The 17,830-nt window shown below is 45.4% G+C and overlaps 1 protein-coding gene and 1 non-coding gene across 2 annotated transcripts; one reads left to right on the plus strand and one right to left on the minus strand.

Moving 5' to 3' along the window:
• Positions 1–7,060: 7,060 nt before the first annotated feature.
• Positions 7,061–8,194, minus strand: LOC114910754 (putative methyltransferase C9orf114 homolog). The gene is made up of 3 exons (XM_029253120.1): positions 8,121–8,194; positions 7,842–7,881; positions 7,061–7,273 (listed from the first exon to the last, which is right to left on the minus strand). Exons 1-3 carry the CDS (start codon positions 8,163–8,165, stop codon positions 7,077–7,079), a joined length of 282 nt encoding a protein of 93 aa, XP_029108953.1. The 5' UTR covers positions 8,166–8,194; the 3' UTR covers positions 7,061–7,076.
• A 6,379-nt stretch (positions 8,195–14,573) lies between these two features.
• Positions 14,574–14,764, plus strand: LOC114910785 (U2 spliceosomal RNA). Its single transcript, XR_003797790.1, has one exon. It is a non-coding gene; the product is annotated as a U2 spliceosomal RNA (small nuclear RNA).
• The last annotated feature ends 3,066 nt before the right edge of the window (positions 14,765–17,830 follow it).

The raw sequence follows: 17,830 nt of genomic DNA on the forward strand, positions 1-17,830 counted from the left end.
GGATCGTTGGCTGAAAACTGTTTTTTCAGCTTTTCAGAGTAGTTTCTCTTAGCCACTCTGATCTCTTTTGCCAGTGTGTTTTTGGCCTGTTTATACAAGACTCCGTCCCCGTTCTTGTAGGCGTCTTCTTTGGCCTGACGAAGCTGTCTGAGTTTTGCAGTGAACCACGGTTTGTCATTGTTGTATGTTAAACGAGTCCTGGTAGGGATGCACATATCCTCGCAGAAACTGACATATGATGTTACAGAGTCTGTGAGCTCATCTAGACCGCTAGCAGCAGCCTCAAAGACACTCCAATCGGTGCACTCGAAGCAGGCTTGTAAGTCTTGCTCTGCTTCCCCAGTCCATCTTTTAACAGTCCTTATTACAGGTTTAGCCGATTTCAGTTTCTGCCTGTAGGTCGGTATAAGATGAACCAGGCAGTGATCAGAGAGCCCCAAAGCTGCCCGTGGAACAGAGTGATATGCATCTTTTACTGTGGTGTAGCAGTGGTCCAAAATATTACTGTCGCTGGTGGGACATGTAATATGCTGTCTGTATTTTGGCAGTTCGCGGGAGAGATTTGCTTTATTAAAGTCCCCAAGAATGATTATCACAGAGTCCGGATGTTGTTGCTCTGTGTCAGTGATCTGGTCGCCCAGCTGTTGCAGCGCTGTGTTCACGCACGCTTGCGGTGGAATGTAAACACGAGGATGAACGAGGAAAACTCCCGCGGCGAGTAGAAAGGCTTGCAGTTGATGAAGAGCGCTTCCAGGTCGGGACAGCACATCTTCAACGCTGTCACATCTGTACACCACCTTTCGTTGATGTAGAAGCATGTCCCACCGCCACGTGATTTCCCCACTGATTCCGCGTCGCGATCCGCTCTGAACAGCTGGAAGCCCGGCAGATGTAGTGCGCTGTCCGGGATGGCTTCATTCAGCCAGGTTTCCGTGAAACACAGAGCAGCAGAGTTTAAAAAGTCCTTGTTTCTTTGGGACAGGAGGAAAAGTTCGTCCAATTTGTTGGGTAAGGAGCGGAGGTTCGCCAGATGGATACTAGGCAGCGCTGTTCTAAAGCCGCGCTTTCGGAGCTTGACAAGCGCGCCGGCTTGCTTTCCACGCTTGCGCGTCTTAGAGCGCTTGAGTAGCACCGCTGCACCTCCGACTACAATGTCCAGCAAAACGTCAGAATAATCGAAAACTGGTAAAATGTCGGGTGGTGTGTACTGCCGAATGTTCAGCAGTTCTTCCCTGGTAAAACTGATTGTCGGAGTATAACTAAAGACAGGGCAAACTAACAAAAACAGTAAAACAACTGTGGAGCTCCACACCAAGGCGGCCGTTCGCGGCGCCATCATGAGCCATAAGCACCTACTTGAACGATGAACCTTGGTACAGCAACTGGAAGGTAACAAACTAGGTTTACTTGAGTCACATGTCTGCAACTATATCTCTTTCTCGTAATGTAATGCATAAATTGTACTTTTGCTGAGATGTACATTGCTTTGGACAAAAGCATCTGCTAAATGAATAAATGTAAATTTACAAACCTCTGCAGCTTCTATAGAATGCTGCTGCACGAGTTGCGTTTGATTTGTCAAAGCGTTCCCATGTATCTTCTCTACTCATTTCTCTACACTGGCTTCCTATAGCTGCCCGAAGCAAATTCATAACCCTGGTTACTGTGTACAAATGCATCAATAGAACTGCTCCCAGCTATTAACAAGACTTAATCAACGCTACACCCCAGCCAGGCCCCTTCACTCATCTACTTCTGCTCGCTTGGTGGTCCTACGCACGAAAGGTAAAGCTTGGAGGTTCTCGGTTCTGGGTCCGTTGTGGTGGAATGACCTTACCCTGTCACTTAGAACTGCGGAAACTCTGTCTATATTCAAGAAGGGTCTGAAAAGCCTGGGGGCAAAGCAGGCTGGCATGGTGTCTTGGAATAATTTATTGAATTCGCTTCTCGGCCTTTTGGCTAAGATCATTCTTGCCACAAGGTGCTGCTGTGTAGTTTAGAGAGGATAGGGGTGATCCTGGTGCATGTCCAGTAGGTGGCTTGTCTGCCGCTGGCATGGGGTGAGCCTCTATCCTCTGAAAGGCTTTTATTTTCTTTTGGGTAGCCCAGCAATCCTAAAGCGTGTCTAGTGGGTGGCATAACCGCTGCTGTCACGGGGTGAGCTGGAGTTTTTGTTTCCTCAATTTCTTCTTTTAGCTTTACGTTAGCTTAAATATGACACTTTTGCCAGCTTAATTGAAATTTTACGACGTTGAGAACCGTTGGGTTAACAACCAACGCATAGTGGCTGTGCACGTTTTTAACCCTTTTATTACGGCGGAGTCTATACGAGAATTTTTACGGAAGTATGTTGAAGTCCTGCCTGGTCATAAAGACATGAGGGATGAACTTGGCTTTTGGAATGGAAAAAGGCAGTTTTGGGTCCGTTTGCTCCCTGACCCACAAGGTTTTGATGGGTTTTGCCACCCACCCGCTGTTTTTAATTTAGGCACAAGCAAGGGCTATTTATTTTATTCTAACCAGCCACCCTTTTGTCGAGTGTGTCAGGGGTTTGGGCACACGGGGGCTAATTGCACCAATACGCGGTGCAATAACTGTTTGGAGAAAGGTCACATGGCTAGAGATTGTAATGGTCCACGCAGGTGTAATGTCTGCGGGGCAGAAGATCATCTTGCCCGCACCTGCCATCTGAGGAAACCCACCTATGCCGACGCTGTGTCGGGAAGCCGAGTGTCTGGTGGAAGGGAGGGAGAAATGTTGGCTCAACCTGATGTTGTTGAGGAGCAGGTGCATGCAGAGTTGGCAGTAGAGAAGGAACACCTGACGTTAGTGACCCCAAGGACCACGCCCACCAAAGCCCAGAGTACCCCAAAGGATACAAATAGGAAAAGGAGTAAAGGCCCTACTCCAAAGGAACACAAGAAGAGCAGAAAAGAGGAGGGGGTGAGCAGGAAAGAAGAAAAGCCAGCAGCAAAGACGAAGGAGGACCGAGATCAGTGTTTGCTGGTAGGGGAAGCCACATGGATTGGCCGGTTGTGACTGCACCCCCCTACAATATGATGAGTTCCCCTCTGTATTCGGACCAGAATGAGGATATCAGTGAGCAGCCATATGTTGCTGTAGATTTCCAGAGTATGATAGAAATGTCGGGAGGGGAATGATTTTGTTTTTAATGAATTTTAGTAGGGTTTTACCATTCTTATGGTTGGTTAATTATTTAATTTGTCCCGTTTATGGCTGATTTTAGAATTTTAACCTTAAATGTCACAGGATTGAAGAACGTTTTGAAAAGGGCAGCAATGTTTGATAGCTGGAAGGCAGAGGATGCAAGCCTATGTTTTTTACAGGAAGTTCACCTTCGAGATCAGCGGGATGTGGCTGTTTTCTCTTCAGGGTGGAGGAAAGGTAGATCATACTGGAGTGTGGGTGGGATCCACTCAACAGGTGTAGGCATTCTTTTCGGAGAACGGAGTTTTGAGAATGTAAGCACGTTTACAGTTTTACAGGGTAGAGTATTGGGAGTGGACGCCACCTGGAGGGGACAACACATCCGGGCGACGTGTGTCTATGCTCCGGTAGAGGCTGCATCCCGCATATCTCTTTTGGAGGAGTTGACCCCCTTTTGTGTCTGTAAAAGGCACTTAACAATCGGGGGAGATTTTAATATATATCTGGAGGGTAAAGAGGATGTCAGCATCAAACATTTTAAGAATTTTATGCTCAGATTTGGTCTTTCTGATGGTTTTAAAGTATGCAACCCCAGTCATCCAGGCATTACCTGGTCTAATAGTAGAGGAGCACAAAGTCGCCTAGATTATATTTTGGCTTCCGACTCTGTTGTTTTTAAACGGGTCCACCTCTCTCCTCATTGGCCGACGGACCATTTGATGGTAGAGGCTACGGTTTCCATAGAGGCTCCGTTGCATGGTCCTGGGTACTGGAAACTGAATGTAGATGTTTTAAAGGAGAAAGAGTATAGGGACCTTTTTTTATAAGCATTTTAAGGTATGGCAGGAGCTCAAATCTTTCTGTGGCTCGGTTTCGGATTGGTGGGAAGACACCAAAACGAAGGTGCGAACCATTACTAGGCAGTACTGTGTTCGTAGGAGAGCTCGATCTTGCAGAGCAATGCGGAAAGTGGAGAAAAAGTTGGAAAAGCTCTATGCCCACTATAACAATGGAAAGGATTTTAATAGTGACAGAGAAGCGGAATTAAAGGCAAAATTAAGACGACTGTATGACCAGGAAGCTAGCGCACTCCTTACATGAGCCCGAGTAAGAGAATTGGAGGAAGGTGAAAAATGTTCGTCTTTCTTCTTTAATAAAACGAGGGGCTTTCAGCATGATAGAGGGTTTATTTCTCTGCGTACTGGGCAAGGAGAACTAGTTAAGGATACGGCCGGGATGATTGGGGTTGCTACAGAATTTTATGAAACTCTTTTTAAGGGAAGGGAAACTGACCCTGTCACAGGGGATTCCTTTTTACAACATTTGCGGGCGACCCTCCCGGCTGAGTCCCGGGCTTGCCTGGAGGCACCCATCACTCTGGGGGAACTGTCTGACGTGCTCTCCAGAATGAACCGGAGGAAAGTCCCAGGCTTGGACGGACTGCCGGTGGAATTCTATTCCACATTTTGGGATGTCTTGGGTCCTGTCTTTCTTGAGGTTGTCAAAGAGGTGTTGACCCGAGGTAAGCTGACGGACAGCATGAGGTCGGGGGTTCTAACCTTGTTGCATAAGAAAGGCGATAGAGCCGATCTGGGCAACTGGAGGCCCCTGACCATGCTGTGTGTTGATGTAAAGTTAATCGCTAAAATCCTGACCGAGCGCCTGAGGAAGGTGATGACTCTCCTGGTCCATGAAGACCAGACGTGTGGGGTTCCCGGGCGTTCGGCAATTTGGAATTTACACCTTATCAGAGATACGATTGCCTGGGTGGAGGATCGAAATATTCCCCTAGCACTGGTCAGTCTGGACCAGGAGAAGGCGTTTGATCATGTGGACCATACTTTTATGTTCGATGTCTTGGGCAGATTGGGATTGAGCCCCACCTTTCTCGCGTGGGTCCGAACACTTTATAATGATGTCGGTAGCCAGGTTATGATTAACGGCTCTCTTGGGGAGTGGTTGCCCCAGACGAGTGGGGTTAGACAGGGGTGTCCGCTGTCTCCCCTTCTCTATGTTTTGTATGTGGAGCCGTTGGCGGCGGCAATTCGGGCCCACCCGGGAATAGATGGGTTGCACATTCCAGGAGGTGGTGGCAGGACTGTTAAGTTGGCCCAATATGCAGATGACACAGTCCTGTTTGTGTGCTCTGACCGCTCGCTCGCCCAGGCATTGCGCCTATCTCAGACGTTCGGTAGGGCCTCGGGTTCGGCGCTCAACCTCGGGAAGACGGAGGTAAAGTACTTTGGATTCTGGGGAGCGCGAGAAGACACTTTTGGCGGCCTTTCGCTCTGTAGAGGTCCCCTCAGAGTGCTGGGTGTAAGTTTTCTCTCGAAACGAGCAGCCCGGGTCAACTGGGAGGAGCGTCTCGCAATAGCTAGACGGAAGATGGGGTTGTGGAAGGCAAGGTCCCTGTCCTTCCTGGGTAAAACATTGATTCTGAAAGTTGATGTCCTCCCGACCTTACTTTACTTAGCTCATGTCTACCCCATGCCTCGCAATTTAAGGAAAGGATTTGTGAAAGATGTGTTCGGCTTGGTATGGGGTGGAAGGCATGAGTTTGTGAGGAGGGAGGTGATGTATCTAGGGACGGACAGGGGCGGAAGGGGGTTCCTGATTTCCCCCTAAAATTTGATTGCCTTTTTTTTGCGCAGCACTGTTCCCGTCTGGCAGCTCCCCTGGAGCACCCGCACCAACATTTTATTCGCCTCTGGCTGTCTTTCTCATTGCGCCATTTGGTGAATTCGTGGTCCAATGCTGGACCAAAGGCCGAGTCTCTGCCGGATCACTACAAACAGATGGTGAAATGGAGCAAGATCATTCCGAGAGACACTGACGCAAATACCCTCCTCAAGCGCAGGGTGTTATATTATGCCTTGTTGGAGGGGAGGGGAACGCGAGTGATGTTAGGCCTTGGGGAAGATATTTGAGCCCGAATTCAGCCAAAAGGGCTTGACGACAGGCTGCAGGACTTAAACTGGCAGTGTCTTCACGATAGATTACCCGTGATGGAGAAACTTTACAGGTACGGGTTGACCGGACGTCCCGACTGCCCGCGACAGCAGTGTTTGGGTGCGGAAACGATTAAGCACGTTTTCTGGGATTGCGGTTATGCCGGGACGGTCTGGTCTTTGGTTGAGCCCTTGTGCAGAGTTAGACGGCGAGATAGCATTGACCTTTGATAATATCATGAAGGGACTGTCCCCCAAGGCAAGTAAGGCAACCTCTGGTAGGATTTGGTTGATTGTGAGTTTGACAAAGAAAGAATTGTGGAATGCACATATTAACCTTGTCCGAAAGGGGTTGAAAATGGGAGCTTACGGTGTCTTTTTGAAGATTCGAGCTGAACTGAAGTTCAGAATAAAGCGGGATCGGATTGCCTGGGGCTACCACGAGGCAAAAGACAGATGGAAAGACCTCGTGGATAAATGGGTCTGAAGCTCTGAGGATGGACATTTGCTTTATGGAACTGCATTCTTTTAAAACATATTGTACTTTCTTGTATCTTACCCCTTTGTATATTTTTTTTTTATATTTGTTTGTGTGGTTTCTTAGTTGTGCAGTATTTATTCACAGATTTTAGTGGTTTGGGTTTGTGCACTTTTAACTAATATGGGTTATTTGTATAAGTGTTACTCCTAGATTTTAACAGCTTTGTTTTAGTATGTGGTTTTGTGCACTGAGTTTTATATTGATTATTTATGTGTATGTTTGTTTTGTATTTATTTGTCTGGTTTTAGGGGTATGACCAGGTTTTATGTTGTAATTTAGAAGTATTTTATGCGTTTTGAAGGAAGCATGTATTAAGAGGATGACTTCAGCTGAGCTGCTACTGGGGGACAGTCCTTTTGTGTATGTTGGTGTGAGGAAGACATGGGTCAGTTGTATTTTTTGATGTCAGAAAGGGATTGTCATGGGAAAGACTTTGTCTTGATAATGTGTTTTATGTAATGGTTGCTAGTGACTAGCGACATCCTAGTGACATCACCTTTTTCCTTCCGCTCCGACTCCTGACGCAGCTGCTCTTTCGTCTCCTCCTCCTTCCTCCTTTGCTTTTCCAACTGTTTTAGGACCTTGGCATCCTTGCGCTTCCTTTTCTCCTCCTTCCCTGAAAATCGGAAATGCAACATCAACCTTTCCGAAGTCAATTTTTAAAAGCTGACTTCACAGTTTCAAACTCATTGCTACTCATCACAACTTTATGTTGCTCAATGAACATGTTGAGAAAACAAATGCATGGATGAAGCGCACCTATAGCGATTGTCACATAAAGACTTCACTGTGAAATTCATTCATATAGCTTACAGTTTCCTCAAACACAACTTGCAGTATTAGGATACCAACAAGTTTAGTACTTGGATCAAGGGTACAACAGCAGGAGGGGAGATTCAAAAGAGGGAAATGCACTACGCTACTTTGAGCCCATTATGGAAATGAAATTCAGAGTCAGATAGTTTATGAATGCATCTGAATGCATCAGCTGAAATGTGAACTGAGATTCCGCACAGACAGTGAGCTGCACATTGATTGTAGCACAACGTTCAAACTACAGAGTATGTCACCTGATGACGTCACAGCCGCGGCGGACTGTCCTAGTGCGAAAACTGTAGTAAACAGGCAGGGTACTTCCCTCGTTCGTGCGGCGTAACATTTTCACATATAAACAAGACACTTACGTTTCGCTTGCAATTTCTTCCAATCGACTTTGTCGTCGCCCTAGAAATAAGTTGATGTTAATTTTCCATTTCACGTGACCGGTGTTGTCGTGAGTAGCAGCGTCGACCGGCGTCATCATCGCCGCCGGTGCTTCCAAGTGTGAGGCGGCTATCAGGTTACCCGGCGTGTTCAATAATAAAGCGCACAGAGCACCACATTCAAAGCCGCCTCACAGTCACTCTGTAGAGCCTTAATAGACGAAATAACGCAATATGAGTGAAACGAACACGATACAAAACCTCTTTCGACAACATCCTCTTCTTCTGCGCAGGACTTTGCGACATGATGCTCACATGTACTCCAGCGGAAATGCAACCGGCCACAAGAAGGCGCGACGCATTCTACTTCCGGTAACCGACCAATCAGATGGCACGGTGTGTCCTACTTCCATCAATTCGCCATAGCGTCTGCTCGTAAATTAGGTCGTTAGATATCATTCAAGCAGATCGGCAGAATTTACCCATCTTAAAAATTTAAAAAAGACATTAACACAAACTTCCATTGATCGTATACTGTAACCCTTTGGCAAAATTGTATCAGTGTAAATATTCATCATCGCGAACCATTCAATCCTCACTCTAGTATTGGGGGTAAATCAAATGCGCTGTGTTAGTTGCTGCAGGCTTCACAACAAAAATGTTATTTAATCAGTCTAAGTTATCTGTTAACCAATTTTCACATCAATAAATGCAAATGCTTTAAGAAGAAACTCAAATGAAATCAAACAATATACGGCACTGCTATTCAAGACTCCTTTAATAAGAATGCAACTAAGTATTACACTCTATATATCGCTCAATGTTACCATTTAAACTGGAATCTGTATTTGTAATAACTTCAAACAAAAAAATATTTGCAACTGCTCATCGGTCTATTGAATCAACTGCAAGCAACTTTGGCCCAGCCTTCCACATTGAATTGAATTGCATTGAATTGAAGACTATTGTCATTGTACTGCTGTGCAATACAACAAAATTATAGTGGTATTCCCCGAGTTCCTTAGGCAACAATATAACACACAACCCATAAGCCTAAAAACAGAAAATTAAACAGATAATACAGTAAATTAGTAGATAATACAATATAATACAATAAAAATCAGGCAGTGTTCAGCTGCTTTACAGCTCTGGGAAATAAGTGGTTTTTCATTTTTGTGGTGAGTGGAGTCCCTGATAATTTTGGAGACTCTGCTGTGACATCTGCTGGACAGATAAAGGTCCTCGACTGCCGGTAGCTGTGTGCTGTTCTGAGCCGTTCTGATGACCTGTTGCAGAGCCTTCTGTTCTTCTCTTGTGCAACTGGCGTACCATACTGTAATGCACTACGTCAGTACACTCTCCACTGTACGTCGGGAGAAAGTCACGAGAAGATCCTGGGGCAGTCTCGTTCTCCTCAGTCTTCTCAAGAAATAAAGGCGTTGTTGTGCCTTTCCAATGGCCGTAGAGGTGTGTGTGGCCCAAAAGAGGTCTTCTGTAATGTTCACCCCCCAGGAATTTGAAACTGGGGACTCTCTCCACAGCCTCGTCATTTATGAGCACAGGACTGAGGTCATTTCTCCTTTTCTTCCTGAAGTCCACCTACAGTCTCCTTTGTTTGCCCGGTGTTAAGAATGAGATTGTTGCCGGAGCACCAGGCTGTCAGGTTTCGTACCTCGTCCCTTTATGCAATGTCACCATTGTTTGTAATCAAACCGATGGCTGTCGTATCATCTGCGAACTTCACAATGGTGTCTGTTGACAGTCATGGGTGAAGAGTGTATACAGCAGAGGACTCAACGCACATCCCTGCGGAACACCAGCGTTCAGAGCGAGAGTGGAGGATGTGTGGTTTCCTAACCTAACGTTCTGGGGACGGCTGGTCAGGAAGTCCAGAGTCCACCTACAGATGGCTGTGCTTCGGCCTAGGTTGCGGAGTTTGGACACGAGTACGCTGGGGATGACCGTGTTAAAGGCTGAACTGAAGTCAACGAAGAGCATTCTGACATATGTGTGCGTCTCGTGCACGTGCTCCAAGGCAGCGCGGAGGACGAGGCTGATTGCATCCTCTGTTGATCCGTTTGCCTTATAGGCAAACTGATACTGATCCGGACTGGCAGGGATGATGTTTTCAATATGTGCCAAAATCAGCTTCTCGAAGCACTTGGATATCAAGGGTTGTAAGCGCAGTCGGGCGATAGTCATTCAGGCAACTCACATTTTGCTGTTTGGCACAGTCGTTGTAGTTTTGAGGCAGGTAGGGACAATGGCACTGGTCAAGGAGAGCTTAAAAATACTGGTGAAGACTTCTGTCAGCTGGTCGGCGCATGCGCGAAGTACGCGCCCTGGGACGCTATCAGGACCAGCCGCTTTCCTCACATTGACACTGCGCAGAACCCTTCTAACCTTGTTCGTGTCCAGTGTCGGCAGTGGATGTTAGTCAGGTGGCAGTGCAGGCGTAACTGTTTCCCTACTATTGCTGTCTTTGTCAAAGCGGGCAAAGTGCGAGTTAAGTTCCTCTGCTATGGATAAATCACTATATATATAGGCGGCAAATTATCATTCCTTTTGTAGTCTGTGAGAGCTTGCATGCCTTGCCACATACGTTGGGGGTTGTTGTTGTTATTAAAACGGTCCTCAGTCCTGAGTTTAAGGTTGAAGTTTGCTGCATTAACGCCTCGCTTTAGATTAGTCCTGGCTAAACTGTAGGCTGCTGTGTCACCTGCCCTGTAAGCAGCATCTCTTTGTTTCAGCAAACTCCTGGTCTCTTTGGTCATCCAGGGTTTCTGGTTGGGGAACAAACGGGTTTCTTATTCTTACTCTATGCAGTATTTAATGGAGGACAAAACGGATGAGGCGCATTGCTCTAGAGTTCTTTCTGGCAAATACATTCCACTCTGTGCGCTCAAAACAGCCCTGCAGTTGAAAGATTGCGCCCTCAGGCCATACTCTAACCATTTTGCTAGTTGGTTTAATCCTGTTAAAAAGAGTGTCTTGTAAGACGGCGATATTATTAATGAGTAGAGTTGCCAACCCCTGCAGAAGGAAATAAGGGACACTTTTGGGTTCTTTACAGGAAAATAAGGTACAGCATAAGCCTTATAATAAGGGACACTCGGAACTGGAATTTCTTTGTAGCTAATGTATATGTGTAAAAAAGAAGTCTCTGCTTGACTGAATTAATGCTAAAATGAATCCGAGACACATTTGCTTGTAGCTCAGTGACATACATGTCAGTTGTGAAATATAAATTAATTTCAGTGTCATTCTAAAGTTTCACCCACCATTACACACATACCACTATAGCGTCTGCCTAGGCGATTTCTAACACTTGTTACACAACTGATGAGGAACAGACTCAGAGTCCTTTTGAGTGATGTTTTTTTTTTACTTTAATGAACAGACGCAAATTCAAAAAAATTAAGGTAAAAGCGTATTTTTAAGCACAGCAACTGATTGAAAGTCGAGTGCATTTCACAAACTTTTATGAACAGCACAAACAAAAGTGCAATATTCTGACCGGGTTAAAGTGCAAACAAGAAGAAAGTCCCTTCTTTTTCCTCGTTATTTTTTTTTTATTTTCCACGAGTACATTTTCTCGCTTCTCGCAAGACTTGTGAAAAAGGACTTGAGATCAGTGAGTCCAGTTCTGCGTGAGGCGAGTGACTGATTGATTAACGTAGCAACGTAGCCCTGTTTCACATCCATTTTTGCGATTTGTTCTCCTAATCTTTTAACACTTTTATGCGAACTTTATGTATGCAATAAATATATGTAATATAACACTTTTAGATGTCTCTGGGTGTGAAAGGTTAAAATACGGGGCGAGCCGCGTTCCCTAGTAATAGGTTTTAATATGGAACGTAAGTCTTAAACCCTTGATATACGGAACGGTTGACAACCCTAAACTAGCTACTGTACGAGCAATGTGAGATTATTTTACAGCAAAATTGCGTACTCTTTCATGTAGCCACATTTGGCACTGTACTATGTGTGAAACATAATTACCATCCTACATGCTTTATTTTTCTTTCAGTGTTCAGGTACAAGTGATTTTTAAGAAAAGAATATATATTTAAAAAGTGCACATGAAAGACAGATGTTTAAAATCAGGATCGCATTCATACTAGACACATGATGCCCATTTTTTTCTTCAACAGTGGCCTACAGCCACTGGCCATCTTTACATGCCCTCAGGGCTTTTCCCGCCTTTCCCCAGTCCTTCTCGGACCGCGGCCTGAAACGAGTGCGCAGTATAGCGACGAATAATGCCGGTCGTGCTAATAGCCGCACTCCTCAGTATACTTCCGCGCTCGTCTCCTAAGTAGTTCCTTACCGGGGGATTTATGGGTTTTAGCGCGTTAGTAATTTTTGCCATTATTGCTGTAGAAACATCTGAGCATCTGCGGAATCCGTTTCGTTCCCATAATTTGGCCAAAACTGCTCTAAAGAACTGCTCGCAACTTGCCTCAGTGATGTGTAGCCTCGTATCTACATCACATGTAGTACAATATGATATACTGTACTGTACATGTACTACTACTACCTGCTGCGTCACGTCTACTACGGTCACGTTCGGGGGGGGGCTTGGGAAGGTAAGCGTGACGTGGATTTCTTTCTTTATTTATTTTTTAAATTTTTCTAATAAAGGCAACACTGAGCAATATTGGTTATGTGATGTTTTATTACGTGAATTGAATGAGTGACATCCAGCCTAAATAAATCTGCTTTGAGTTAGAGGAGATGAGACGATCTCTGCGAAGGGATCATGGGCGAGAGCAGGTAGGCCGCCCCCCACTCCCCACTCCCCCGGCCCCAGCCCGGCCCGCCCCGCGCCGCCCCTTTGCCAGCAGCAGTGGACCGCAGCGCAGTTTTTTTTTTTTTTTTTTTTAACCTCTCATTGTTGTGGAGAAAATATTCCGAGGGATGGACTAATTCGGACTTCAGCTGCACGATTTATCCGTTGTGTCCTGCAATCGAGTGTAAGTATAAACTTTCTTCATTCATTGTTAAGTAAGAGTTCAGCGTGTAATGTTTTTTCTTCGTAAAAGAACTTGACTTGAAATATTTTAGGCGACGTAAATTTAATGAAGTATTACATTATAATTAACAGTGTGCTGTTTGTTGCGAGTTTAACTTGTAAGTCGCGAAGGTATGTTTTGTCCTCCGTTCTGTTTATACACACTAGTCGAGTTTCTAACCGGAGAAGGAAAAACATTATTTGTAGAAAACAAAAATTGAAAACATAAACAAGTAAGAAAGAAATGTTGGAAACGTTTGGTTTGTGTAAAAATGTTCCTCGGTCAGTTTAACAACGTGTCCTCGTTTGTAAAATGGATGTGTTGCGGGCGACTGTACCGAACGCGTGGACCTTTTTATTATTATTTGCTTTCATCATGTATTAAAACGTGTTGGCGTGAGCATTTCAAATTGCTATAGCCACAGTGGATGCGCTTGTGTATTTAAAATGTCTCTTTTAATCGGTACGTCCGTTTCACTCCTAAATATGGGACATTTTGTGCATTATCGTTGTTTGTCTTTACTGCTTAAGTCATTGTTGTTTGTGGTTGAGTTAGTAAAGCGGTTTGAAGGTGTTTGTTGCGTGCAGTACCGCTGTGTGTCCGCTAGGGGTCCCTCGCTTCACACTGTGACTTTATTTCACTTCTGTCGCCACTGCCCCGATACCGTCGCCACTTCCTTAGTCACCTGTATTTTTTGTTTCATATCAGTGATTGTGTCCAACAAGGCATTAAGTCTTTGCTGAACCTTCGTAAAGCTCGTTTTGGAAGGGATTTAAATAATCTCATGTATGTAGTGCGGTGGCGCAGTGGGTGGGTTGGACCGGCCCGGGTCCTGCTCTCCAGTGGGTCTGGGGCTCGAGTCCCGCTTGGGGTGCCTTGCGACGGACTGGCGTCCCGTCCTGGGTGTGTCCCCTCCTCCTCCGGCCCTGCGCCCTGTGTCGCCGAGTAGGCTCCGGTTCCCCGCGACCCCATATGGGACAAGCGGTTCTGAAAATATGTGTGTGTGTGTGTGTGTAGTACGGGCTTCGTATCTGACTGACTGACTGTAGACAAGAATAGAGTTTAGGTGTGATAATCGTGTGCCAGGCTGTTTAGCTTATGTCTAATTAACTTTTGTACATCAAAAGAGTGCTCCGCGTAAATGTAAATACGAACGAGAGTGCGAGAAGTGTCTGCTCTTTGATATTTCTGTCTCTGTGTTGTGAATTAGACCGAAACGCCTCCGCCACTCTGCATGACGCCGCGGTGGGGCGGCTTTCTACCGCGCGCCCCCGTCAACGTCACGTGCACGTTGAGCGACGGATAGGCTTTGTTGAATTCTGGGATATGTGGTAGTTTCTTTAAAAATCTGACTGTCTTTGTACACGCGCAGGCGTTTGTATTTGCCTGAGTTTTCCCGCCACGGTAGATTTCGTAAAAGAACACGTGACGTGTGCAGCGACGTACGGAAATGGAGTGCGTGCGTGCGTGCGTGCGTGCGTGCGTGCACCTGTTGAATTATGGGATATTTGTACATTTTCCCAAAACGAGACTGTTCGTACAAACTGCCCCTTTTCAGAATTATATTACACGTATGCGCTGAGCTGTGTTTTGCCGCTGTGCTGCGAGTCACTGAGTTCGCAGTGCGCTAACACGCGTTCCCGTGCATTGGACCCGCATGGCCCGAAATTTCCCTCCTGGGCGACCGGTTCTCGGCATCGCTTCTCGGCCTTTTGGCTAAGATCAAGTGTAGTATCTGTTCTTATCAGTTTAATATCTGATACGTCCCCTATCTGGGGACCATATATTAAATTGATTTTTGGAACAGGGAGATGGAATAGGGGCTTGCTCCGTCCACTCCACGCATCGACCTGGTATTGCAGTATCTCCAGGAACGGTGCACTCCCCCTTTTCTGGTTCAATGACAGATTTATACTAAGCACCTACTTCTTAACATTTTTTTTTTTTTGGTTAAATTTTGTTTGTACAATTTACATTTGATAGTAAGGTCTCATTACAAAAAGACAAAACACCTGTTAAACTAACTTTTACATATGTAGTTCATCCTTTTATGAGTTTTAAGTTAATTGAAGGGAATGTGGTTGAGGTATGATATTAAAAACATTTATAGTAACATATAGCTATTCAGTTAGCTGTATAAGAGAGGTGAGAGTATGCGCTCGTACGCTAGCTGAAGCTGTTTGTCCCAAGCCGGGTCACAGCGAGCCGGAGCCCAACCTGGCAACACAGGGCATAAAGCTGGAGGGGGAGGGGATGCTAATCCATCACAAGACATCCCAAGCGGGACTCGAACCCCAGAGCCACCAGAGAACAGGACCTGGCCAAACCCGCTGTGCTAGCCCACCCTCTTCCTAGGACTACTTCAGTATTAAGTTACTACATTTATATTTTTCATTCTAATTATAATGGTATTAAATGGCAATACAGTGCAAAAACAGGGGCTTTTTTATTTAATTAGGAAGGTTTTGTCCCACTTTGTATTTTAAAAGAGGGGGCTTTGTCTGGACCCCCTTTATGCAGTTCTCCTACAGTATTGCTCTGTCATGTGGGCCTTTGGCAGGGGGTACTGGAAAATGAGAAGTGATGGCCTTGGGAGCAGGAATTGGGGGCCCAGAACAGATGATATATGTTTTCCTTGGTTGATCATCAGGGCACCAGGACTTTTCCTTTGCTGAAGGGCCTTCTGAATATTAACAAGGAGGAGGAGGAGGGCTGACCAGGCTGCAGAGGATGTGGGACATCAGCTGGAAAACTGCAGGAGGGCCTCCCTGGACAGTGGGTCCTGAAGGTGGCCGAGGAGGAGTAGCCTGAAAGACCTTAACACACCTGGGCCGAGGCAGATTTTTCACCTGCGATTGGAGATGGGGCACAAGCTCACTTGTTCCTCCCTGCACTTGCTGGCCGACGAGGGAGCGTTGCCTGCAGCGCTTCAGGAGAGGAAGACTGAGAGGGACAGCAGAGGAACTAACAAGGTATGAGAAGGGTCTTTAAGGGAGATGTAATTGGGTGGAATTCCTCATTAGTGACAGCCCTGGGCTTTGGGTGTCCAGGCCATGGGGACAGTTGAGGGCTTCCTTTTGACCAAATTGTTGGGGGCTTTCGGGGTTGTGGCTGAGTGATAGTTTATAGGAGGACCGCAAGAGACTCTGTCTTTTCCTCGTGTTTATGGAGGCAGGCAAATTTAGACTTTGAGGGATAGAGGGATATTTGTGCCGATGGGATTCCTTTTGAAGGGGTGGGGGGTGTTGTAGTAATGCTAGCGTCTTTTGTGTTGCAGATGTACTGTACTCCATGTTCGCAAATATTAATTGTTCAGCTTTTTATTTACTTTGACCTGTCTGCCTAATTTTTAATTTGACCGTTTCCATTTCTTTAATACAGTAAAATTGGTTAGGGGAGACTAGGGATGATTGTAACAGTTTTTTTTTTTTATTATTATTATTTTCAGTCAGACCATTCTGCATAGAGGAACTACAAATTCCTGTCATGTGAAATCAAGAGAAATTTTACAAAGTACCCCAAACCTAGGTCTGTAGTGACAGTTTTAAGTGAACTGCAACAATGCTGGGAATTGTAACAATAACAAATCCGTAGAAAGTCTATATCGGTGAACATTTTAACTGTTCAGGGTGTTATCTGTATTTTCATATATCATATATTGAACACAAATTTCACCAGAAGAGTGTGCTTTTACACATACAGTATGAAGAAGTAAACTAAAACAGGTGTTGCATGGAGTCCTGGTGTGTGTGTGTGTGTGTGTGTGTGTTAGTTTTGTTCTGTGAGTGTGTGTTCTCTTCAGTCTGAATCAAGGATGTGACGTATGCACACATTATCTGGTGGAGTGCAGGTTTTATGAATCTGTCATTTGGTTGTAGGATCAGTACTGGACTGGATCCGCAGTTGTTTGCATCTTGTGTACTCTAGAATCACGTGCCTCCATGCAGATCTCTCCTTCTCTTGATGTAATGTACTTTGGTATTGTTCTCGGAGATGTACGTCGCTTTGGAGAAAAGCATCTGTTAACTGAATACATGTAATGCAAATTCAGCTTATTTGGTTGTGTATGGTTGTTTGTAGTTCTCACTGAAGCTTTTCTTTTTCTTTTTTGTTCTTGTTCCTCTGCAGTGGCCAGCTTGGTGGGTGTGTCTCCTTTTTAGCAGTGGCTCTCATTCCTTAGTCACACCTTGATCAGAATGAAGGCAGGGAGATTTGGGGCAAGTGGAAACACTAGTCAATAGACAAGATGTATTAGCATTCCGATATTTGCATGGCAATGGAATGCATTGAAATGTAAACATTGATATACATACAAAATACTACTAGTTTCACAATGAAAATTATTCATGCTGTTCGAAGCTATTCCATTCTGCTGTTGAATTACATTTACTTGTTTAGCAGACGCTTTTCTCCAAAGCAGCTTCCAGTGGATACTATGTAGTGTTATGAGCCCATACACCTTACTCACCAAGGTGACTTACACTGCTAGATACACTACTTACACTGAGTCACTCATCCATGCATCAGTGGAACACTGTCGCTATCACTCACACACTATGGGGGAACCCAAACAGCACGTCTTTGGACTGTGGGAGGAAACCCACGCAGACACCGGGAGAACATGCAAACTCCACACAGACAGAGCAGGGATCGAACCCATGTGTTCTCGCACCACCCAGGTGCTGTGAGACAGCAGGTGCTACTCACTGTGCCGCTCCACACAAATTACTAGATGTTCTTGTGGATTGTCATCATAGATTGTTTTCATTTGTTTTCCTTAAGCATTCATCGGTTTTACTGCAAAAATGAGAACACGATTTCACGGTTTTGTTGTAATGCATTTACTACTGTGGTTGTAGAGCAAAGAGCAAAGTTTGACCACCGGCTACACCAATATTTTCAGTGACACTAGCGTGGATGCTGTACACCTGCCACCCTTTCCAGCCTTTGAAC

Source organism: Scleropages formosus, chromosome 6 (genome assembly GCF_900964775.1).
Source record: "Scleropages formosus chromosome 6, fSclFor1.1, whole genome shotgun sequence".
Lineage (NCBI taxonomy): Eukaryota > Metazoa > Chordata > Actinopteri > Osteoglossiformes > Osteoglossidae > Scleropages > Scleropages formosus.